Here is a 26,731-nt window from a genome sequence, read left to right as displayed (position 1 = left end):
ACCACTCTATGGAAGAGCACCACTCTGCGTACCCCTTGGCAGCCAAGCACACCTCTGGCCACCAATTGATCTGACCTCTGTCACTACAGATTAATGTCGTGGGTTGAAGAACTTCAAGTAAATGAAATCATACAGTGTACATGTTTGGGGTGCAAAATATCAAGTATAGGAAGCAGGAGCTCTCATTTATTGCCGGTGAAAATGTAAAATGGTATGACTACTTTGTAAAACAGCTTGGCAGTTTCTTACAAAGTTAAATATACACTTACCATATAACCCAGCAATTCCACTCTTGGGTATGTATTTACCTAAGAGATAAAAAAACACATGTCTGCAAAAAAGATTTGTAGACAAATGTTCATAGCAGCTTTATTCTTTAGCACCCTGAACTGGAAACACCCCAGATGTCCATCAGCAGCCCATGGATAACTAAATTGTGCCTATTCATACAGTGGAGCACTACATTACAGTAAGAGGGGACAAACTGCTGATACGCAAAACAGCAAACAAGCTAGCAAGCATAACACGGGGGAGGGAGGGGAGCCAGACATAAAAGAATACATTCTGTGCTATTCCATTCACAAAACTCTCTTTTGATCATTTCTTATTTACTCGTCACCACAGCATCAATCAATAGTGCCTCTGCGTGGGAGATGTTTAATACATTTACATTCACTCTTTACTCTGCATTAACTTCACACACCTTGAAAATCCAAAACTAGTCATCTCATTTACACCTTTCATTTTACAAGTAAAAGAAAAAAAAATTCACAGAAGGAAGGTAACATGTATAAGGCTGCTTTCCCAACTAAAAAAGAACTGAAACCCTCACCAGCTTCCGGGTAGTTACTAACTTTTAAATACTATGGTACATTTGTCAGTCTTTTGGTACCTGCTAAGGGTCTGCATGGAACTCTCGACAATGAAAGAGCTATTAGAGACCCTGGGGAGGGGACAGGTCCCCATGAGTCAGGTGGGAAGTATGTGTAATGTGCAGAGAAACTGGGCCCTCTCCATCCCTTAGGGATGTTGGTCCACTCTGCAGAAACTTGGATATAGAAGCATCCACCCTCCAAACCAACGTGCACACACATGTGTGTTATCTCACGTTAAAAATACATACCTGGAGGTCTCAGTTGCCTCAGAAAAGGCAATCTGATACTAATGCCAGACTGCTTGTGTGGTAAAGGGATGTTCATGAACCTTCTGGAATAGTAGAAGTGGCTGTAATTGGGCTTATGTCTAAACATGCCACACGATACTTCAAAATCAAGCCATGGTTCTCCTTCTGATCTTCAGCAGTCATCTTGTTGGTCCTGTGTATCAGTCTGGATTCTATCAGGAAAGTAGAAGCTATTCCCTATATCCCAAGCATGAAGCAATTTAAAAATAGGGTTGAGGCCAGGCATGGTGATGCACACCTGTAATCCTAGCACTTGGGAGGCTGAGGCAGGAGGATCACTGCAATTTCAAGGCCAGCCTGGCCTACATAGTGAGTTTAAGGACAACCTGAACTATATAGCAAGGCCCTGTCTCAAAAAAACAACAACAAAAACAGAATTGAGGCTGACTGGCCAGTAGAAGGACAAGCAGAAAGATCAGGGAGACTTTGTCAAAGATCTTAGCTCATAGGACCACTCACTCGGCCTCTAAGATAGCCCGAGTGCTGCACAGCAAGAACTCTCTAGGAAGTGCTCCATAACTGTCGCAGTAAGGCACCAGGCTTGGGGGGTTTCGAATAGCTGGTCCGAGAGCTTCTGCGCCCCTCGCATCAGGCATACACGTGTCTCCAGGAGTCTGCTTGCTCTTGCTGGAGTCTCAGCACCTCGTGGGGTTGTGACTCTTAAATAAGGTGACATGTGGAAGCTTCTAGCATAGACCAGATGCACAGTGGTTCCCAGTCGGTGGTGGCCCCTCTCCCTTCCTCTGTCCTCTCAGCTGCTTGGCATGAAGAGGGCTGTGCTGCTGGACTTCAGCTCACACTGGCTTGGTGCTGAGCAGAAGTGCTTTCTGTTCCGGTTGAGTTTTCAGCTGTTGCTCCCTGCTTTTGCGGACTTTCCAGCTCTGAGAACATCTGTTGGAGCCATGAGGAGAGGCCAGGCTTGGAGCACAGATAGGCCGTTCATCCTTGGCCATTGTGACTCTGCCAGTACCCTTGCTTGCTTTGGCTTCCTTGAACAAGCTTGGACCCGAGCACTGATCCAGGCGTTGTTTATTTAGCTATTTTTGCTATTTCCCTCCTCCCATGGGTGCTGCAGTGTAACAGCAAGTAGTCTGTTTGTCGAAAAAGGATTGGTTTCAGCTGGATGTAGTGAGGGAACTTTGAAAAGTCCTCCACTATCGTATAAGGAGCTTCATGCCTTGATGGAAGAACACCCTTGACTTATATGAAGAGAAGCCACTTACTTCATTCAAGTCGAGAAATCGCACTAGTATGCTTTGTTCTTCCCAATTACAAAATGTGATCAAATAGCGTGGATATTTAAATAAAATATTTATCACAATAAAAGACACACTGCCAGTCATCCCTCTGAAAATACTCCCTGTAGCTTCACACGTACTTATCTCACTGTTCTTGCCAATTTCTGAAGCAGTTCTGGAAGTTCTCTATTGTGTTTTTGTAGCAGCCTCAATGAAATCCTGAATTGATCTAAAATATTTATGGCAATTTTCATCAAATAAATACATTACAGTGAATCCTCATCCACCTCACCAGGTCTGAAACTGTATGACTTCGGGGTCTTCCCCAAAGTCAGAAGGACTATGAAAGGGAAATATTTTGAATCAATTCAGGACATTGAGGCAGCCACAACAGCACAACTAAAGAGACAAAAGTGGACTTCTAGAACTGCTTCAGAAAGTGACAGAAATGATGGGCTAAGTGTGTTCAATGTGAGGGGGGGATTTTGAAAAGAATTAATGGTAGTGTGTCTTCTACTATAATAATTTTAATTTAAACATTCATTGTATTATTTGATCACACCTGTAGTCAAATATTCAAATCAGTATTTTTTTAAACTGATGTTTTAAAAATTGAGAATAGGACAATTTTTTAAATCAGAAGTTAACCTAAAAAATAAGATGCCCCCACCCAATATTTCCCTCATTTTACTTTATTATTTATTCCTCCCTCTCCAAAATAATGTTATTCATGCTCTTCTATAACCCGCTTTCCCTTGTATCAGTTAGTCCCTGGCACACTCCCTCGAGTGGAGTACTTGGAGAAGACCAGTGAAGACCCTGTACCAAAGTGGTCCAGTACCTTGGGAAGCAGCCAGGCACGGCCATTACCACTAATAAACCTGAAGAGCCAAGAGGGGTTTCCAGAACCCAGAGGATTACCAGAACTCTAGAAATTCAGCTGGAGAAGAGAAGTGGCAGGTTTGGGGAGAGAAATGTAGTCACCACAGAGCTGCAGCCAGGCAGAGAGGGAGCAAGGGGGGATCGGAACCTCCTCTTCCCCTGTTTCTTGTGCCTCCCCACATCCTTCAGGTGCTTCCCTGAATTTCATGGAAATTGCTTAATATTTAGTTATATGAAATTAATTGAACCAACCCCCCATTGTCAACCTTAAGGCTATTTCTAATTTTTCTCAGGACTAAAAATCAATGTAATGAATGTTTGTTTGTGTATATATATATATATATATATATATATATATATTTTAGTAATAATTTTATTGAGACATCATGAGATTAATAAAAGTTACCTTTTGCCTCTACAATTACAAGAGGTGCTCAGAGTGGTGGCCATTAGCTTCCAGACATTTATTAGTAAGGCAAATTGCTGAAGTGTGTATACATTTTTTGGTGGACTCCATATATATATGCATGCAGGCATTTTGAGTTATTTTCTTTGGCTATATCCCTAAAAAGCTGAATTGGGTCAGAGTTATAGGCAGTTCTGAAACTTTTAATCTGTTCTCCCCCCAGATTTAGAGATGACAGATACCAGTGTCTCCATGTGAGTAAACTAAGCTCTGACAGATTAAGGTGATAAATGTGAGGCATGTTGTTCAAAAGGAAGAGGTAGAGGAGAAAGCAGAGCTACCCCTCTGGAAAGGTTTTAGGAGTGCCTCCTCTCCCAAAACTGTTAAGGGTCTTTCTACTCTACATAATTATGTTTCTAGTTCACATTTGCGTCAACCTTGCAAGTCAACAGTTTGCTCTAGGTATAGCTCTAGAATGCAGTGCTGTTAATGACACAAATAATTGTAAGTTAAACAGTAGGTTTTTTCTGTAATACATTTTCCATTCTCTTCTGGTAGACTTAGGCCTTCCTCATGTAGCTGGCAGTGCAGGGAATGTAAGGTTGGAAAACAAATTATGCTGTACAAAAAGTATGCTATCTATAATCCAGCCCTTGACATGCAAGACATCAGCATAGGCATCCCAGAGAAGTTCATTTTCAGCTAGGTAAGGTGAGCAGTATAATTGTGTTGAGAGATCTTAAATTCTTCAGAACAGTAACCTTTGGCAAATGTTCTCTGAACATAGATTATTTACAAGATGAACTTCACAAAATGCTAAGTAAATTAAGATGTCACAAATGAGGGCCAGTGATTTAGCTCAGTGATGCCACCGCCTGTCTCAAAAGCACAAGGTCCTGAGTTCTATCCCTGATACCAAAAAAAAAAAAAAAAAAAAAGATGTCACAAATGTATCTCATCTGTGTGGGCCCCAAAACACAATTTCTTGAGATTGAACACAACAGACAGCTACTGAGCAAGGTACTTTGTTAAACATTGAGACAGAGGGTTGGGCAAGAAGTCAGAATTCCTTCTCTCAAAGAGCTTACTATGCTAAAACACTACTTAATCTTTATCAAGAACCCCAGCTGAAAGTCTTGATCTCCTGCAAGGCAATTCGATACAAGGCAAAAGAAAGACATGGAAACAAGACTTAAACAGTAAGTGGGGATCTGGGTTTGTCTGAGCTGATCTGAGCAGCAAAGATACCAGGCACCCAAGACCTCCAGTATTTATGGATTACAAGCATGGGAAGAAATAGGGTAAGGTGTATGTGAGACATCTAGTGATAGCAGTTATCACAGGCAAGACTCGTAAAAGGGGGGTAATGCATTCCTGCAGAAGAAACAAAGGGAGACCAGGACTGGGTTGTAATTAACCAGTAACTCATCAGGTCAGCAGGGAGGCCAAAATTCAGGGAAAGAAATTTAGTTGGAGCCACACTGCCCTTGGCTGTGATATTATCTCAGTTGAGGCCCTGCAGCTTCACAGACCAGGACTTAGGTCTCTGCCACTGCCTGCCAGTAAACTGGGCAGGGGGATCAGCTACAAATCTTTAGCAAAATCTTCTTCAACAAGTTTTTGGAGGCCCTAACAGGGAACCCGAAGAAGGTGCATGTATAATGGGGAAGGGATAAACAGTTCCAGTTGATGCTTATCCCAAGGGAATTGGAGAAGAGACCACAGGGTATATCACTAGTTCACTGATTGCAGAAAAAATATTGGTCAACTTCCTTGTATTTTAGGCATTGATACCTCTACTTGAATGAATGAGTGATAAGGAAATGAGTTATGCCAATAACATTTATTTTTCTATAATCAGGACTAAGTTGTACTACTTACCAGTTTTAAAAATGAATGCTTGACATATTATTGCGAAGACAAGGAACAAGCAATCTTATAAATAATACTTGTTTTGGCAGAAAACTACCTCTGTGGTTGTCATTTCCTAAAATAGCAATTTGAGGCCTTAAAAAAAATCTCTAAGATATGGAAAGAATCTGGCTTTATATCTTGTGTGATAACATGATATTAATTATAAAAGCCATTGTCTGACTCACTAGTAAGAAGCATCAAATGGCACTGGATAAGTATCAAAACTTTTTGGAATCTTGTTTCTCACCATGAAATAACATATGTCCTGCCTATTCCTTTCCCACTCTCGTTAGGCAACAATTTTGTCTTTCTCTGGTCTCCTCAGTCTCACACACAGCCTCCCTTTCTGCCCTCTGCCACCCCCTCACTTCCTACCTCACTGAGACATTAGAAACAGGAATGCCTTTTTTCTCCTGTACCAAACCAATGAACTGCATCCAAATCCACTAGCCAGTTTCCCTCCTTTTACCATTCAGCTCTGTTCCTTCGCATCTAAGGCAGCGCCTATGCCTGCCATAGGTGCCAGTGCTTACCTCCGACATCTGCTGCAGAACTCACCCAGCAGTCAACCCACACCTGTATGGCACCATCGGCTTCTTGTCTTTGCAGTCATTCCCATCCATGGAAAAACTCACTTTAGTACCCTTCATGTCCATAAATCTTTCCTTGACCGCTCATAGGCCAGCAAAATTTCTTGAGAAAGTTGACACTTACTTTCTCCCTAGCCTTAAAATCCCACTTACTCTGCAGTCCTGATATCTATCCCTACCTCTCTATGAATCCTGCTGTTGAATGGGGCCACCAGTAGCCTCCACATGCTGAATCCAAAGGACCCTTCCCAGTCCTTGTTCAGCTCTGGGGGTCACATCTTCCTACCTGAAACGCTTTCTTCTGTCCGTCCTGGTTGCTCCTCTCTCTTGCTTCTGCCTCTCAGGCTCCAGCCTGAAACACTGAGTGTCACAGTGTCCTGGACACTCCTATCATCTCCACGGCATTTTCCACTGCACGAGCTCATCTGGACCCAAGCTGTAAATGCTCCTGCTCCTGACTCCAGATTTACATCTCCAATCCTGACATGCCTGAGTTCCGGGCTCATATATCCAGCATCCTGCTTGCCATGTCCTTTTCGTATATAACAGGGACTTCAAGATTAATATACCGAAAACAATCACAATTCGCCCACTTGTTCAAGGCTAAAACGTAGAAGTCTTCTTTAATACTGTCTCTCTGGTCATGCCTCACGTTCAGCTAGCAGCAAGGACTGCTGGGACTGCTCCCACAATCCATCCTAAATGTATCCACTTTTCTTCATACTCGGGGCCCAGATATTCTGAGCCACCCTCCTCTCTAACCTGCTAAAACAGCCACACTGGTGACACGATTTGCTCTCTCCCCCAAAAGTGACAATATTTTTAAAACCTAAATTGTAAATGTCACTCAGCTTCTATAGTGATTTTTCTACTTGGGGGCTGGGGAGAATACTATGGTCAAACCCAGGGCGTTCACACTGAGCTACATCTCTACCCTTTTTTTTTTAGGCAGGATCTTTCTTTTTTTTTTTTTTTTTGTATTAAATTCTTTTATTGGTACATTGTAGGTATACAACACAATTACATTTCTCATTGGGAATTGGACCTTTATATAATGCATCTTGGTTCTTATTTTTTCCCCATTCCTAGCCCTCCCTTCACCCCCTCCACCCTTCCCTATTTACAAAGACTTTATTTCCATTTTTTCCATTTCTCATCATGTTTTCCTTTCCCTTCTTTCCTTTCCCCTGCCCCTCCCACTACCCCTACCCCTTTGGACCTTTTATTCCTATTTTACATTATCGATTATTCATTCTAATCATTGGTACATGTTAAGTATACAATATAATGACATTCATCATTGGAAATTTGCACCTTTACATAGTCTCTCTTGGTTCTTATTTTTCACCCTTGCCCAGCCCTCCCTTCAACCCCTCCAGCCCTCCCTATTTACAAAAACTTTGTTCCTATTTTTCCATTTTCTCATATTAATCCCATTCCCTTCTATCCTTTCCCTTAGCCCTCCCACTTCCTTCCCCTTTGCCCCTTTTCTTCCTATTTCACATGACCTATTATACATTTAGTCCTTATTTACACTTTCAGTTTCTCATACCAGAGAAACTATTCAGTATTTACACATCGGTGTCCTATTTATTTCACTTAAGAGTATTGCCTCAATGTGCATCCATTTAGCTATAAATGTCTCTAATTTCTCATTTTTATGGCTGCGTAGTACTCTGTTTTATTAAAAAAACCACATTTTCTTTATCCAGTCTCCAGTTGATGGGCATTTGGGCTGTTTCCAAGTTTTAGCTATTACAAACTGCACTGCTATGAACATGGGTGCACATACATCACTGTGGTATGATTCTTTTAATTCTTTGGGGAAGATCCCCAGCAGTGGCATAGCGGGGTCAAATGGGACTTGCAGTCCTAGTTCTTTGAGGTATCTCCATACCGATTTCCACAGTGCTTGCACCAGTCTACACTCCCACCAGCAGTGGAGCAGGGTTGCTCTTTCCCCACAGCCCCACCAGCATTTGTTATTGGTTGATTTCATGATAGCAGCCATTCTTTCTGGGGTGAAGTGGAATCTCAGCGTTGTTTTCATTTGCATCTCTCGAATGACCAGTGACGTTGAACATTTTTTCATGTATTTATTTGCTATTTCTACTTCTTTGTCTGAGAAATGTCTGTTCATTTCAGATGCCCATTTTTGGATTGGGTCTTTAAATTTGGGAGGTCTGATCTTTTTAAGTTCTTTATAGATTCGAGACAGTAGACCTTTGTCTGAGGAAGAGCAGGTGAAGATTATTTCCCACATTGTGGATTGTCTCTTCACACTGCTGGTGGTTTCTCTTGCTGTGCAGAAGCTTTTTAATAAGAAGAGATCCCATTTGTTGATAGTTTGTGCTAGTTCACGGGCAACTGAGGTTTTGTTCATAAAATCTTTTCCTACACCGCTGTCTTCAAGGGTTCTACCTAACCTCTGTTCCAACTGGTTCAGAGTTTCTATTTTAATATTTAGATCTTTAATCCATTTTGATTTTAGCTTAGTGCATGGTGAGAGATACAGGTCTAGTTTTAATCTTTGGCAAGTTGAAGCCCAATTTTTCCAGCACCATTTATTAAAGAGGCTGTCTTTCCTCCAGTGAGGGTGTTTGGCTCCTTTATCAAAGATGAGATGGCTGAGTGTGTCTGGCGTTGTTTCTGCATCTTTTAATCTGTTCCACTGGTCCTCAAGTCTGTTTCTTTGCCAGTACCATGCTGTTTTTATCACAGTAGCTTTGTAGTAGAGTTGCAGGTTGGGGATTGTGATACCCCGTGCCATGTCTCTGTTACCTAGAATTGCTTTTGCTATTCTGGGTCTCTTCTTGCTCCAAATGAATTTTTGGATTTTTTTCTCAAGGTCTATGAAGTATGCTGCTGGGATCTCAATTGGAATTGCATTAAATCTATATAGCAATTTTGGAAGTATGGCCATTTTCACTATATTAATCCTTCCTACCCAGGAGCAGGGGATGTCTGTCCATTTTCTTTTTTTTTTTTTTGTATTAAATTCTTTTATTGGTACATTGTAGGTATACAACACAATTACATTTCTCATTGGGAATTGTGCCTTTACATAATTCATCTTGGTTCTTATTTTTTCCCCATTCCTAGCCCTCCCTTCACCCCCTCCACCCTTCCCTATTTACAAAGACTTTATTTCCATTTTTTCCATTTCTCATCATTTTTTCCTTTCCCTTCTTTCCTTTCCCCTGTGCCTCCCACTACCCCTACCCCTTTGGACCTTTTATTCTTATTTTACATTATCGATTATTCATTCTAATCATTGGTACATTTTAGGTATACAATATAATGACATTCATCATTGGAAATTTGCACCTTTACATAGTCTCTCTTGGTTCTTATTTTTCACCCTTGCCCAGCCCTCCCTTCAACCCCTCCAGCCCTCCCTATTTACAAAAATTTTGTTCCTATTTTTCCATTTTCTCATATTAATCCCTTTCCCTTCTATCCTTTCCCTTAGCCCTCCCACTTCCTTCCCCTTTGCCCCTTTTCTTCCTATTTCACATGACCTATTATACATTTAGTCCTTATTTACACTTTCAGTTTCTCATACCAGAGAAACTATTCAGTATTTACACATCGGTGTCCTATTTATTTCACTTAAGAGTATTGCCTCAATGTGCATCCACTTAGCTATAAATGTCTCTAATTTCTCATTTTTTATGGCTGAGTACTACTCCATTTTATTAAAAAAAACCACATTTTCTTTATCTAGTCTCCAGTTGATGGGCATTTGGGCTGTTTCCAAGTTTTAGCTATTACAAACTGCACTGCTATGAACATGGGCACACATATATCACTGTGATATGATTCTTTTAATTCTTTGGGGAAGATCCCCAGCAGTGGAATAGCAGGGTCAAATGAGATTTCCAGTCCTAGTTCTTCAAGGGTTCTGCCTAACCTCTGTTCCAACTGGTTCAGAGTTTCTATTTTAATATTTAGATCTTTAATCCATTTTGATTTTAGCTTAGTGCATGGTGAGAGATACAGGTCTAGTTTTAATCTTTGGCAAGTTGAAGCCCAATTTTTCCAGCACCATTTATTAAAGAGGCTGTCTTTCCTCCAGTGAGGGTGTTTGGCTCCTTTGTCGAAGATGAGATGGCTGAGCGTGTCTGGCGTTGTTTCTGCACCTTCTAATCTGTTCCACTGGTCCTCAAGTCTGTTTCTTTGCCGGTACCATGCTGTTTTTATCACAGTAGCTTTGTAGTAGAGTTGCAGGTTGGGGATTGTGATACCCCCTGCCATGTCTCTGTTACCTAGAATTGCTTTTGCTATTCTGGGTCTCTTCTTGCTCCAAATGAATTTTTGGATTTTTTTCTCGAGGTCTATGAAGTATGCTGCTGGGATCTCAATTGGAATTGCATTAAATCTATATAGCAATTTTGGAAGTAGGGCCATTTTCACTATATTAATCCTTCCTACCCAGGAGCAGGGGATGTCTGTCCATTTTCTAATATCATCTTCAATCTCTCTTTTCAGAGTGCCATAGTTTTCAGAGAAGAGGTCTTTGATTTCTTTCGTTAGGATGATTCCTAGGTATTTCAGTTTTTTGGATGCTATTGTGAAAGGAATTATTTGCCCTATTTCTCTCTCAGTGAGTCTGTCATTCGTGTAGAGGAAAGCTATTGATTTTTGTGTGTTGACCTTGTAACCAGCTACTCAACTGAATTTGGTTATTAAGTCTAGAAGACTTTTGGTGGAGTTCTTGGGGTCTTCTATATAGAGTATCATGTCATCTGCAAATAATGACAATTTGACTTCTTCATTTCCTCTCTTTATTCCATTTATTTCTTTCTCTTGTCTACTTGCCGTGGCTAATGTTTCCAGAACTATATTGAACAAGAGTGGTGATAGTGGACATCCTTGTCTTGTTCCTGATTTGAGTGTGAAGGATTTCAGTTTTTGACCATTTAGTATGATATTGGCTGTTGGTTTTTCATAGATGGCTTCTATCAGTTTGAGGTAGAGACCATCTATTCCAATTTTTTGTAGGGTTTTTATCATAAATGCATGTTGGATTTTGTCAAATGCTTTTTCTGCATCTATGGAGATAATCATATGTTTTTTGTCCTTGGCTCTATTGATATAGTGTATTACATTGATTGATTTTCGTATATTGAACCATCCCTGCATCCCTGGGATGAATCCCACTTGATCAGAGTGTATGATCTTCTTGATGATCTTCTGCATTCTGTTTGCCAGTATCTTATTAAGGATTTTTGCATCTATGTTCATTAGTGAGATTGGCCTATAGTTCTCTTTTTCAGTTGGGTCTTTCTCTGCTTTGGGGATCAAGGTGATGCTTGCTTCCAGGAATGAATTTGGGAGTATTGCTTCCCTTTCAATTTCATTGAAAAGTTTAAACAGTAGTGGCAGCAGTTCCTCTCTAAATGTCTTGTAGAATTCAGCAGTGAAGTCATCAGGGCCCGGGCTTTTCCTAGGTGATAAGTTTTTAATTACATTTTCAATTTCTTTGGTTGATATTGGGTTCTTCAGAATTTTTAGGTCTTCTTCATTCAACTTTGGTAATTCATATGTATCTAGGAATCTGTCCATTTCTTCTGTGTTGTCCATCTTATTGGTGTATAGGTTCTGGAAGTAGGTATTGATGATCATCTGGATTTCTGCTGGGTCTGTTGTCGTTCCACCTTTTTCATTCCTAATTGCATGGATTTGGGCCTTTTCTTTCCTTTTTCTGACAAGGTTGGCTAAAGGTTTGTCAATTTTGTTGATTCTTTCGAAGAACCAACTCTTGGCTTCATTGATTTTTTGTATCGTTCTCTTAGTCTCCATTGCATTGATTTCTCCTCTGATCTTTATAATTTCTTCCCTTGTATGAGCTTTGGGGTTGTCCTGCTCTTCTTTTTCTAGAAGCTTGAGGTTCAGCATCAGGTTGTTTAATTGGGCTTGTTCTGTTTTCCTAATATGTGTATTCACTGCTATGAATTTCCCTCATTAAGACTGCTTTCATTGTTTCCCATAGACTCTGATATATTGTATTGTCATTGTCATTTAATTGAAGGAACTGTCTGTTTTCTTCTTTAATTTCCTCTGTGACCCATTGGTTATTCAGAAGTGTGTTCTTCAATTTCCATGTGTTTATGAAATTTTTTGAGTTTCTTTTGCTATGGATCTCCAATTTCATTGCACTATGGTCTGATAATATACAGGGGATAACTTCAATTCCTTTGCACTTACTTAAATATGTTCTGTGTATGAGTATGTGGTCTATTTTGGAGAATGACCCACATGCAGCTGAGAAGAATGTGTATTCTGATTTTGTGGGGTGGAAGACTCTGTAAACATCTGTTAAGTTCATTTGTTCAAGAGTTGGATTGAGTTCTAGTATTTCATTACTTATTTTTAGTCTAGTTGATCTATCTATTTGTGACAGTGGGGTGTTGAGGTCCCCCACTACAGTTGTATTAGTGCATATATGGCTTTTCATGTCCGTTAGTATTTGTTTTATATAGTTGGGTGCACTAGTGTTTGGTGCATAGATATTTATGATTGTCATCTCTTCCTCTTGGATTCTTCCCTTTACAAGGATGTAGTGTCCTTCTTCATCTCTATTAATCAGTGTTGGTTTGAAATCTACTTGATCTGCCAAGAGGATAGCTACTCCTGCTTTTTTTCGGGTTCCTGTTGCATGCGGTATTGTTTTCCACCCTTTAACTTTCAGTCTATGAGTTTCCTTTTGAATTAGGTTTGTTTCTTGTATGCAGCATATTGTTGGATTTTGCTTCTTGACCCATTCTGCTATTCTATTTCTTTTGATTGGTGAATTGAGACCATTAACATTGATGGTTATAACTGAAACGTATTGACTTATCATTGCCATGACTTTTTCTTTTTGTTGGATTCTCCTGGTTTACATTTAATTTCTTGTCATGCCAGATGGGTTCATTCTGCTTTGCTTCCTGGGGTTGTGATCCTCAATGTCTGTTCCTAGGATATTGTGTAAAATTCTTTGGAGTGCTGGTTTGGTATTCACGAAGTTCCTAAGGTGCTCTTTGTCATGAAAGTGTCTTTTTTCTCCATCCATTTTGAAAGATAGTTTTGCAGGGTCCATCAATCTGGGTTGGAGGCTGTTTTCTTTTAGGGCTTGGAATATGTCACTCCAAGCTCTTCTTGCCTTGATGGTTTGTGTTGAGAAGTCTGTTGTGATTCTGATGGGCTTTCCTTTGTATGTGATTTGTTTCTTTTCTCTGACTGCTTGGAGAACTTTGTTCTTCTGTTGTGTTTCTGGAATCTTAACAATTATATGCCTATGTGTAGATTTATTTTGATCAAGGCTATTTGGAGTCCTATATGCCTCACTTATCTGTATGTCAAGCTCTTTTCCCCTGCTTGGGAAGTTTTCTGCCATGATTTCTGTGAAGAGATTTTTTATGTCCTCTGCACTCTCTCCTGTTTCTTCATTCAGCCCAATCAGTCTTATGTTATTCTTTTTTGCATCATCTAGCAGCTGCTGGATTGATTTCTCATGTTCCCTTATAATTTTGAAGCAATTTTTCTTTTCCTGGTCACTAATTGCAATCTTATCTTCTATATCTGAAATTCTGTTCTCACACTGGCTCATTCTGCTGTGTAGACTTTCAATGGAGGTTTTCATGTCCTGGAAATCTATTTGCATCTGTTTTATGGATTCCATTTGTTTCTTATGTTGGGATTCCATCATGTTCCTCAGCTCCTCTCTAGATTTATTAATCATGTCTTGCACTAAGGGCACAATTTCTCCTGTTATCTGGAAATTATTTCTGATTTCATTTTTTCCAGATCCCCTTTTGTTGCCAGTTCAGTGGGTCCAGGTGGTTGAGTATCAGAGTGTTCCATCTCATTTCCCTTTGGGGTTGCTGTAGGTGATCTGGAAGTCTGGTTTTGAGACTTATGTGTTTTCTCATTTCGACTGGGGCTGGGGGCTGTTAGCGCCTGCACAGATTACCTCCTCTGAGCTGGGTGAGGTGGGACAGGGGCCAGGAGCAGCGGTAGGGATGGTGACCCAAAAGCCCTTTCTTGTGGGCTGGGAGCAGCCGGAGGGATGGTGGATGGGAAACCCCTTCCTGTGGACCAGGAGCAGTGGGATGGTGGCTCAGAAGCCCCTCCCTCTGGGCCGGGAGTGGTGGGAGAGATGGTGGCCCGGAAGCCCCTTCCTCTGGGCCAGGAGCAGCAGGACAGAAGGTGGCCCAAAAGCCCTTTCCTCTGGGCTGGGAGCAGCGGGAGGGATGGTGACCGGGAAGCCCCTTCCTCTGGACCAGGAGCAGTGGGACGACGGCTCAGAAGCCCCTACCTCTGGGCTGGGAACAGTGGGACTCAGTACGTTGGTCTGGTGGTCTGGTGTCCTCTGCGCCTTGGTAATGTGGAATCAGGTGGCTGCCTGTCTGCAGTGGGGTGATTCGGTGTCTTCCGCGTAACTCAGGACCGCGGTAGGGCATGCACAGACCTTAGGCAGAATCTTATTGAAGTTGTTAAGCTGTCCAGGCTGGGCTTGAACTTGTGATCCTCCTGCCTCAGCCTCCGGGAGTGCTGGGATTACAGGTGTGCACCACTACTCCAGCCCCATTAACTATTCTTTTAGAATAAAATCCACATCCCTTACCTTCACTACAAGGACCTACATAATCTGGCCCTGCCTCATCTCAGACTGCCTCATTGAACTCTAAACATTTTTCTTCCTGCCCCTTGCCCTTTCCACACTCTTTCCTGTCTTCAAGCCTTGGAAAACGAGCTCTTAGCATAGCTGTTCCTTCTCCAGCCATCAGGTCTCAACTCAAAGCCACTTTCTGTATGCTACGTCCTTTTCCCACCAGAATTTCATTTCCTTGTGAGCAGCTACGTTTTCTCTCTGTTCCCAGCACCTGGAATATTCTTTGCCAAAAAGATATTTTGTTTAATGAATGAAAGAATGCCATCAACAAAAAGGTTAGGAATGAATCAAAAAGTGTTTTTGTTTATCAAGACTTCATATCCAGGGCCGGGGATTTAGCTCAGTGGTTTCGCCGCCTGCTGCTCAAGCGCAAGGACCTGAGTTCAATCTCCAGTACCAAAAAAAAAAAAAAGACTTCGTATCCAGATAGATATTTAGAGCCTCGTGTACCTGTAATTTTGATTTGAGACATTAATTCCCTTAAATGGGAGAGATCTTCTATAGTATAACTTTATCATTTGAAAAATGGGGAAAGGGCACTTACTAATATTGCTATGTCAAATTATATGCTTTAAACAAAATACTTAAAACTACCAAGAAGAATTCCTTTTGTGCACTTTGGGAGTTGGCTAGATTTAAATCTTCCCTTGGGCTCATGTCACATCCTGTGTTTAGATCCATGGCCTGAGGGGATGAGAGCGCCAGAAGCTCAAGGGTCTGCTTAGGAGGAACCCAACCGTGGGAGAATCTCCTCACGGCCCTCCCACAGCCTCAGGTCCTCTGCACACTGTAGGGAGCCCGCTGAGGGGTGCGGGAGCTGCAGGAGCTGCAGGTCACTGGGCTGTGAGAGCTGTCACTCGGCAGAGCCCCTGGAACACATCAGCCTCATGAAACCCACAGGAACTTGGGCCTCTTCCGTGATCACAGATCTGCTCATAATATGCCGCTGTGCTTTGTCCTCTGCTTGTTGAGCCAAAAGCATCTGTTTTTCAGCTCACAGAAGCTCTTCAGTTCCAAATGCTTCCAAGTCCTTTTTCAACTGGGAAACCTAGGCAAAGTCCTCCATGGGGTGTGCTATCTAGAATCGTCATTTGGATACTGTACAATAGTGTAGCAAGCTGAGTCATCTTTTCAGTGTGTGAATGGTGGCTTCATAGAACCGGGGATAGGGTGGTGCAGAAGGTCCGTGGCAGATTTCCTAGTATGTAGGGAACAGGGCGAGAGGCCGTTACCAAAACCCCTGCAGTGAGTCCTGCTCTCTTGTGAGCCACAACAGCAGAAAGCAAATTAATGACTAAAGACAGGAAAGGAGACCTGGAGAAGAAGCTGAGCTTTGGGCCCGATCAGTGCTGCTCTGGGCAGCAAAGACCAAGGCACCCCAAGCTTGCCACACCTTTATTCAGTACATCTGAAGTAACAGATGACTCAGAGGGCAGTGATAATCCTAGAACAATGAGGAATTTATGTTGATTAGGAATTTGTCCCTCCCCAGGTGAAACTTTTCGTTTACTACTCAGTTCTCAAGGAACCAAGATGTCTTCAGCTGACGTAATCCTGTCCTGGAGTGTCACAGCATCACAGGACCACTGAGGTTTTAGCTGTGACTGGAGGCAAAAATGGAGATATGTCTCAACATGCCATAGCCAGCCTGTAGGCAGGAAAACTAGGCCTGATCACAATTTAATCGTGAAATGATTCTTCCCCCAAATTATGTAGAATTGCTCCCAACACTAGTAGACACATAAACAACGCTACATAGGTTCTCTCAGTTCAGGCAAGGGGTCACCACTGCTGTGTGTGTTGCCCATGTCAGACCTCAGTAGCTGGACACAATAGATGTTTATTCATTTCTCATGTCACAGTCCAATTAGGTCAGTGGGGAAGTGGAGGGAGGAGGGGGTCTCTGATCCACACAGCCCCCCAGGGACCTGGAGTCCTTCATTCTGGTGCAGGAGTCTTAACCTGGAGTTCACAGATGCTCAAAGGGGTATGAATTCAGAGGTCAGGGAAGAGGGTCGGGGATTTAGCTCAGTGGCACCGTGCCTGCCTCTCAAGCGCAAGGTCCTGAGTTTGATCCCCAGTACCAAAAACAAACAAACAAGCAGAGGTGGGGGAGGCTGAGCGCTTGGCTGGGGGAAAATAAATCCTTATTACCATCTTAACTATAATCTACCATTACCTTCAATTATGACTAAGGCATCAAACCGCAATAATATTAGCACCATCTGTGACTTTAATACCAGTAGAATCATAGCTATTCCGTACCACATAATTTTATTAGATGTTATAAGTATGTTTGATACTACTCTGAAATCATGGTGATTTAAGACCCACTTCAAGATCTTGTTATCTACTCTAATTAAAGAGTGTATGTATTACAGATAAGTGAGGCATATAGGACTCCAAATAGCCTTGATCAAAAAAAATCTACACATAGGCATATAATTGTTAAGACTCCAGAAACACAACAGAAGAACAAAGTTCTCCAAGCAGTTAGAGAAAAGAAACAAATCACATACAAAGGAAAGCCCATCAGAATCACAACAGACTTCTCAACACAAACCATCAAGGCAAGAAGAGCTTGGAGTGACATATTCCAAGCCCTAAAAGAAAACAGCCTCCAACCCAGATTGATGGACCCTGCAAAACTATCTTTCAAAATGGATGGAGAAAAAAGACACTTTCATGACAAAGAGCACCTTAGGAACTTCGTGAATACCAAACCAGCACTCCAAAGAATTTTACACAATATCCTAGGAACAGACATTGAGGATCACAACCCCAGGAAGCAAAGCAGAATGAACCCATCTGGCATGACAAGAAATTAAATGTAAACCAGGAGAATCCAACAAAAAGAAAAAGTCATGGCAATGACAAGTCAATACGTTTCAGTTATAACCATCAATGTTAATGGTCTCAATTCACCAATCAAAAGAAATAGACTGGCAGAATGGGTCAAGAAGCAAAATCCAACAATATGCTGCATACAAGAAACACACTTAATTCAAAAGGAAACTCATAGACTGAAAGTTAAAGGGTGGAAAACAATACCGCATGCGACAGGAACCTGAAAAAAAGCAGGAGTAGCTATCCTCTTGGCAGATCAAGTAGATTTCAAACCAACACTGATTAATAGAGATGAAGAAGGACACTACATCCTTGTAAAGGGAAGAATCCAAGAGGAAGAGATGACAATCATAAATATCTATGCACCAAACACTAGTGCACCCAACTATATAAAACAAATATTAACGGACATGAAAAGTCATATATGCACTAATACAATTATAGTGGGGTACCTCAACACCCCACTGTCACAAATAGATAGATCAACCAGACTAAAAATAAGTAATGAAATTCTAGAACTCATTCCAACTCTTGAACAAATGAACTTAACAGATGTTTACAGAGTCTTCCACCCCACAAAATCAGAATACACATTCTTCTCAGCTGCACGTGAGTCATTCTCCAAAATAGACCACATACTCACACATAGAACATGTTTAAGTAAGTGCAAAGGAATTGAAGTTATCCCCTGTATATTATCAGACCATAGTGCGATGAAATTGGAGATCCATAGCAAAAGAAACTCAAAAAATTTCATAAACATGTGGAAATTGAAGAACACACTTCTGAATAACCAATGGGTCACAGAGGAAATTAAAGAAGAAAACAGACAGTTCCTTCAATTAAATGACAATGACAATACAACATATCGGAATCTATGGGACACAATGAAAGCAGTCTTGTGAGGGAAATTCATAGCAGTGAATACGCATATTAGGAAAACAGAACGAGCCCAATTAAACAACCTGATGCTGAACCTCAAGCTTCTAGAAAAAGAAGAGCAGGACAACCCCAAAGCTCATACAAGGGAGGAAATTATAAAGATCAGAGGAGAAATCAATGCAATGGAGACTAAGAGAACGATACAAAAAATCAATGAAGCCAAGAGTTGGTTCTTCGAAAGAATCAACAAAATTGACAAACCTTTAGCCAACCTTGTCAGAAAAAGGAAAGAAAAGGCCCAAATCCATGCAATTAGGAACGAAAAGGGTGAAATTACAACAGACCCAGCAGAAATCCAGAGGATCATCATTACCTACTTCCAGAACCTATATGCCAATAAGATGGGCAACACAGAAGAAATGGACAGATTCCTAGATACATATGAATTACCAAAGTTGAAGGAAGAAGACCTAAAAATTCTGAACACCCAATATCAACCAATGAAATTGAAAATGTAATTTAAAACTTATCAACTAAGAAAACCCTGGGCCCTGATGGCTTCACTGTTGAATTCTACAAGACATTTAGAGAGGAACTGCTGCCACTACTGTTTAAACTTTTCAATGAAATTGAAAGGGAAGCAATACTCCCAAATTCATTCCTGGAAGCAAGCATCACCTTGATCCCCAAAGCAGAGAAAGATCCAACTGAAAAAGAGAACTATAGGCCAATCTCACTAATGAACATAGATGCAAAAATCCTTAATAAGAAACTGGCAAACAGAATGCAGAAGATCATCAAGAAGATCATACACCCTGATCAAGTGGGATTCATCCCAGGGGTGCAGGGATGGTTCAATATACGAAAATCAATCAATGTAATACACTATATCAATAGAGCCAAGGACAAAAACCATATGATTATCTCCAAAGATGCACAAAAAGCATTTGACAAAATCCAACATGCATTTATGATAAAAACCCTACAAAAAATTGGAATAGATGGTCTCTACCTCAAACTGATAGAAGCCATCTATGAAAAACCAACAGCCAATATCATACTAAATGGTCAAAAACTGAAATCCTTCACACTCAAATCAGGAACAAGACAAGGATGTCCACTATCACCACTCTTGTTCAATATAGTTCTGGAAACATTAGCCACGGCCAGTAGACAAGAGAAAGAAATAAATGGAATAAAGAGAGGAAATGAAGACGTCAAATTGTCATTATTTGCAGATGACATGATACTCTATATAGAAGACCCCAAGAACTCCACCAAAAGTCTTCTAGACTTAATAACCAAATTCAGTCGAGTAGCTGGTTACAAGGTCAACACACAAAAATCAATAGCTTTCCTCTACACGAATGACAGACTCACTGAGAGAGAAATAGGGCAAATAATTCCTTTCACAATAGCATCCAAAAAACTGAAATACCCAGGAATCATCCTAACGAAAGAAATCAAAGACCTCTTCTCTGAAAACTATGGCACTCTGAAAAGAGAGATTGAAGATGATATTAGAAAATGGACAGACATCCCCTGCTCCTGGGTAGGAAGGATTAATATAGTGAAAATGGCCATACTTCCAAAACTGCTATATAGATTTAATGCAATTCCAATTGAGATCCCAGCAGCATACTTCATAGACCTCGAGAAAAAAATCCAAAAATTCATTTGGAGCAAGAAGAGACCCAGAATAGCAAAAGCAATTCTAGGTAACAGAGACATGGCACGGGGTATCACAATCCCCAACCTGCAACTCTACTACAAAGCTACTGTGATAAAAACAGCATGGTACTGGCAAAGAAACAGGCTTGAGGACCAGTGGAACAGATTAAAAGATGCAGAAACAATGCCAGACACACTTAGCCATCTCATCTTCGATAAAGGAGCCAAACACCCTCACTGGAGGAAAGATAGCCTCTTTAATAAATGGTGCTAGAAAAATTGGGCTTCAATTTGTCAAAGATTAAAACTAGACCTGTATCTCTCACCATGCACTAAACTAAAATCAAAATGGATTAAAGATCTAAATATTAAAATAGAAACTCTGAACCAGTTGGAACAGAGGTTAGGTAGAACCCTTGAAGACAGCGGTGTAGGAAAAGATTTTATGAACAAAACCTCAGTTGCCCGTGAACTAGCACAAACAATCAACAAGTGGGATCTCTTCTTATTAAAAGGCTTCTGCACAGCAAGAGGAACCACCAGCAGTGTGAAGAGACAACCCACAATGTGGGAAAAAATCTTCACCTGATCTTCCTCAGACAAAGGTCTACTGTCTCGAATCTATAAAGAACTTAAAAAGATCAGACCTCCCAAATTTAAAGACCCAATCCAAAAATGGGCATCTGAAATGAACAGACATTTCTCAGACAAAGAAGTAGAAATAGCAAATAAATACATGAAAAAATGTTCAACATCACTGGTCATTTGAGAGATGCAAATGAAAACAATGCTGAGATTCCACTTCACCCCAGAAAGAATGGCTGCTACCATGAAATCAACCAATAACAAATGCTGGCAAGGCTGTGGGGAAAGAGGAACCCTGCTCCACTGCTGGTGGGAGTGTAGACTGGTGCAAGCACTGTGGAAATCAGTATGGAGATACCTCAAAGAACTAGGACTGCAAGTCCCATTTGACCCCGCTATGCCACTGCTGGGGATCTTCCCCAAAGAATTAAAAGAATCATACCACAGTGATGTATGTGCGCCCATGTTCATAGCAGCACAGTTTGTAATAGCTAAAACTTGGAAACAGCCCAAATGCCCATCAACTGGAGACTGGATAAAGAAAATGTGGTTTTTTTAATAAAACGGAGTACTACTCAGCCATAAAAATGAGAAATTAGAGACATTTATAGCTAAGTGGATGCACATTGAGGCCATACTCTTAAGTGAAATAAATAGGACACACATGAATAAATACTGAATAGTTTCTCTAGTGTGAGAAATTGAAAGTGTAAATGAGGACTAAATGTATAATAGGTTATGTGAAATAGGAAGAAAAGGGGCAAAGGGGAAGGAAGTGGGAGGGCTATGGGGAAAGGATAGAAGGGAATGGGATTAATATGAGAAAATGGAAAAATATGAACAAAATGTTTGTAAATAGGGAGGAATGGAGGGGTTGAAGGGAGGGTTGGGCAAGGGTGAAAAACAACCAAGAGAGACTATGTAAAGGTGCAAATTTCCAATGATGAATGTCCTTATATTGTATACCTAAAATGTACCAATGATTAGAATGAATAATCGATAATGCAAAATAGGAAGAAAAGGTCCAAAGGGGTAGGGGTATTGGGAGGGGCAGAGGAAAGGAAAGAAGGGAAAGGAAAAATGATGAGAAATGGAAAAAATGGAAGTAAAGGCTTTGTAAATAGGGAAGGGTGGAGGGCGTGAAGGGAGGGCTAGGAATGAGGAAAAAATAAGAACCAAGATGCACTATGTAAAGGTACAATTCCCAATGAGAAATGTAATTGTGTTGTATACCTACAATGTACCAATAAAAGAATTTAATTTTTAAAAAGTGTATGTATTGCCATATTATAACATTTTTAACCTTATTATAAGTGTATTTCAATATACTTATAATTCTGTTTTACTTTTTCTTATATTTTATTTTAAACATTAAAAAACACTATTCTGAGAAGGAGTCCGTAAGTTTCACCAGACTGCCAAAATAATTGATGACAAACAAAAGATGAAGAACTCCTGAACTAGTGGTTCTTCAGCCCCTAAATTCTTGGGTCAACAGATCCATCAAGTCAACAAATCGGGTTGGGAATGAGCTCAGACTGTGTGCGGGGAGGAAAAGCCAACTGGGGCTCCGTGAGCACACAGAGATGACTGTCACTGAGCCCATGGAAACAGTCTGCAAAGACATGGTACCCCAGCGACGAGCAACCCACCCCCAGGTGAGACTTATCCCTGCCAGACTCATTACAGGAAGCATGGTCATCATGCCGTGGTGGCTGCTGTGAGTTGAAAGATTATTCCTGTTGGTGCTCTGCTACCTGATTCACTCCCATGACCTTGATCCTGGGAACAAACCCATGAGGCAGATTTATTATTGTTCTTACTTTATAAATAAGAACATTGTGGACTTGAGAAGTAAGTCCAACATAGTACCCTCAAACACCATGCTGAACTGTTTTTGAAAAATACTGAGACCTTCATTGAAAACGTGGTATTGTGCATTGGTGGGAAGGGCAGCTTTTGGAGCCAGACTCCTGGAGCTGTTCTCCATCTCTGCCAGTAGCCAGGTCATTGCCTGGGTACCTAATCATCTCTGGGATGGAGATTAATAATAGCATCCCTCTTTTAGGATTAAATGAGATAAACACTTAGAATAGCATGGCACCTAACAGGAGCTCAGTGAATATTAGCCACTATGACCACCTTCATGGACATGATCTGAAAAATTCCAGCAGAGTTCAGTTCTCTTAAAGAACTAGGGAAAATATCTGGGGTCACCATTATACTCACACCAGCCCAGGAAGTTCTGAGAATGGTGTGCTGAGTTCTGGTCAAGAGCATGGAGGAGCTGCTGCTTTTCTAATGAAGGAGAACTATGTTGAGAAAACAGAAGTCAAATATTGAATGGTTAGTTTTCATTGTAATGTAACTTTCTCTCCCGTCCTAGAACTCCATGAAGGTGATGTTCAAATGCCTCTGGAAGAACTGTGGCAAGGTGCTGAGCACTGCGGCAGGTATCCAGAAGCACATCCGGACCATCCACCTTGGGTAAGGCCGCCCTCCCTGCAGAGTGGAGCGGGCTCCAGCGGTCACGCTAGGCCGCCGGCCAGCACTGAGATCAAGCTCCGCATTGTGCCTTAGAAGCTCTGGATACCAGGCCAGGTCGTTCTTCCTTATCTCTAGGTGGCCACTGCCGGTCAGATGTCACAGGGCAAAGTACAAGACTTTTCTTCTTGAGTCACATTAGGGGACTCACTGCTCCGGGCCTCAGTTCCTTCTGAAAGGACTGGTAACAGCAGGTCTGCCAGGTCAGCTGTGAGATTGATGATAAACATGTAACAGACACTACTGAAGTATGAAACACTAGCATAGGGGCTCCTAATCTGGGGTCGTGATTCAAAGGATCCCTGAACCCCCTGAAATTGTCTGTAAAATGAAATGTGTATTTATCTTTCTAATAGAGAGTACTTGTGACTTTGGTCCTCAAAGGGATATCTTGCCTAAAAACGTTTAAGAATCACTGCACCAATCCACACTGCTGTGCTCTTAAAATGCCTCCTGGTGGCCAGGTATGGTGTACACACTTGTAATCCCAGCACTCTAGAAGGCTGAGGCAGCAGGATCTCAAATTTGAGCCCAGCCTGGGCAACTTAGCCAGTTAGCAAGACCTTGTCTCCAAAAATGGCCATTGGGGGTCTGAGGATGTAGCTCAGTGTGAAGGCCCAGGGTTCAATCCCCAGTACCCCCCCAAAAAAAAATGCCTCTTGGTCTGACTCAGTCTTCCTGTCAACTAAATAAGTGCTTTATCTGTAAAATCTATCCTTTGCCTCTTATATTAAAAGAGCCTTTCTAAGGAAAGTTAAAATGGAACTTTGGGAGCCATAGCAGTTGGGGCTCCCAGCAGGGAACAGTGTCAGACAGGAACTCATGCTTTTGCCCTGAGTCTTTCTTGTTCAGGCAACTGGAACTTAGAAGGGGCACTGAAAAGCTGTAACCAGTGTGTACTAGTCAAGCATGACACACAACCAAGTCTACATGCTTAAACACAGAAGACTTCTTTTGACAAGATGAATGGAAAAATGAACACAAGGGATACATTTAGGGAATACATCATTCATAAAAAGCAATATATGCAAAAATGCAAATGGAATCTAAGGTGATTTTTCTAATCTGTGAGTTGCAGAGACTATGGAGAGAAGCAGGGGTCTAGCTCCCTCCCTCTACAAGATGGTATTTGTGGACTTGCCAAAGCCTTGATAGCAGGCTAGAAACCCATTAAGACTGGGCTTCTCTTCCCCTGGCTACAGAGTCATGTTCATGTTCATGAAGTCCCACATTGTCCCAGCTACTGAGGAGGCCGAGGCAGGAGGACCATGAGTGGAAAGCACAGGCTGGGCAGCCTTGTGAGACCTGGTCTCAGAAAGTAAAATGCCACACTGGAACACTCCTGTGCAGACCCCGCTCTTCTCCCTCAAGCCTTCAGAAAGGAAGTCTCGTGGTGTCTCCCCTCAGGTCTCAATGTCAGGGTGATTTCCACAGCTCAGAGCAACTCACCGGTTTAGAATGAACTTCCAAAAGCTATACCCAGGAGCTACGGTATTTGTTTTAAGTCCATCTTCCCAGAAAACTGAATCCTCTTCGGCCCCTCTCAGAAGCACATGCTACATGTGCATTATAGACTGCAAGTGGTATCACCTGCTTTCCCCACTAGATCTTGAGGTGCAGTCACAGTGGGTGGCATTGAACGTGCAGGTACTTGACTCGCTTCCTGAGGGCACCTTCTACTCTGTGCACTTAGACTGGCTTGGTGAATTGTGGTTCACAGCCCTCTCAGCCACTGCCAAGAAAGGGCCTGTATGTGCAGGGCTCAGGGGCCACTTGGTGCTTCTGAAGCTGAGCCTGAGCCCTTATGGCCTGGGAGAGACCACTGCCCTTTCTTAGTCCATGAGCTCCATGAGAGACTGTAGGATGATGGGGCGTTTTCAGTGGGTGTCGGCTGTGTGGGGCTGCAGGGAGGGAAGCGTGTCAAAACCCAAAGAAAGCATGTCTTGAATGCGATGTTGTGCAGTGCACACACCATGCCAGTATAAAAAGGGCACTGAGGGCCGGGGATGTAGCTCACTGGTTTCGCCTCCTGCTGTGCAGGCGCAAGAATCAGTTTGACCCCTGGTACCAAAAGAAAAAAAGTGTACTGAGTTTCTCTTAAATCTCACTCTGTGCTAGTACACCAGTGGCTGAGCCTGCTTTATCCCCACCGGAAGGATTGAGTCCCCCACCACCACTGCTCCCCCACCCCCGGTCTGTGTACATGTATTAGTAGCACCTGACTGCAAGTAGCAGTGCAGATAGCTGGCCTTTGCCTGGAAAGGAAGTAGAAATAGGAATAGAACAGATGTTCATTCTTCGTCCTGATCTCTGGGGTCTTTGATGTACATGGCGCAGAGGACCCGGCCTGGCCAGACCGGCTGTGGCACAGTGGCCCCTCCCAGATGCCTCAGGGAATGGGACTGGACTGGGAGAGGCCACTGATCTGTGAGAACAGAGAGGTCTGTGGAGGGGCAGGGAGGGTCTATGTGGGCTCATTAGGGGGAAACAGGTTTGTTCTGAGCCAGTGATCTGTAGCTACTGCTGGATATGGCTGTGAAACGTAGAGTCCTATGGCCTCTCTCTTCCGGCCCCAAAGGCTGGGTGCCAGACACGTAACACGTCCCTAGGAGTGAACAAGTCTGATCATGTTTGCTAAGGTAATGGACAGTTACTTTGTTTTACTCAAAACTTGCTGTGGGAAAGTGCAGTTTTCCTCGACTCAAGGAGAACTTTCAGAGCGCCTTGGAAGACACTGCTGGTGACAGTGAGAACTGGAATCTCTAACATAGACCTTGCTTTCATGTAATAAGTACACTTGGTACATATTACCTGTCAGGTCCTCACATCCAGCGGGTATTCTCATTATCCCCATTTTGTAGTAAAGGAACGAGGCAGAGTAGCTGAGGGTGGGCTGCCCACATCACGCTCACGGGTAGGAGGGGTCAGTCGGCCTCTGAGCCTGTGACTCATGGTCTCAGTCCCGCAAGACATCATTCTCAGCTTGGTTCATTCAGCCAGTGTTTCCAGGTGCCCACTCTGCTAACGGACACGGGTGTGTGGAGAGACATGGAGATCAGCACCAGCCATGGCCCTGGGGCCTCATAGTGAGATGCCAGAGGGTGAAAGAAAAGACAGAAATATGGTGAGCAGTTAACTTAAGTGATGAAAACACTTTAATGGGAACACAGTAACTCTCTCCCTTACACCACATCAGCCTGCGCCTTCTCCTCACGTGGCCGCTGGTGCCCCCCGCAGCCCCATCAGTGCCCACCTGGATTCCCAGCGGCATCCCCTCCTCCGGAGCCGTTGGCTCGTGTGCTTGCCCTCTGGTCCTGTTTTCCTTCCAGA

General features: G+C 42.2%; 1 protein-coding gene across 1 annotated transcript in view; it reads left to right on the top strand.

The window, feature by feature from the left end:
* The window catches only part of Znf704 (zinc finger protein 704), a 207,893-nt gene that overhangs the window by 151,473 nt on the left and 29,689 nt on the right, over positions 1-26,731 (top strand). The window contains exon 5 of the mRNA XM_004842009.4: positions 23,244-23,344. Coding sequence (XP_004842066.1) covers positions 23,244-23,344 — 101 coding nt within the window. The remainder of the gene's footprint in view (positions 1-23,243; positions 23,345-26,731) is intronic.

The sequence above is a fragment of the Heterocephalus glaber genome, unplaced genomic scaffold (assembly GCF_053883595.1).
Source record: "Heterocephalus glaber isolate CG9 unplaced genomic scaffold, H.glaber_assembly_v1.0 deba00001553, whole genome shotgun sequence".
Taxonomy (NCBI): Eukaryota; Metazoa; Chordata; class Mammalia; order Rodentia; family Bathyergidae; genus Heterocephalus; species Heterocephalus glaber.
This window is presented reverse-complemented; position numbering and strand designations above follow the sequence as displayed.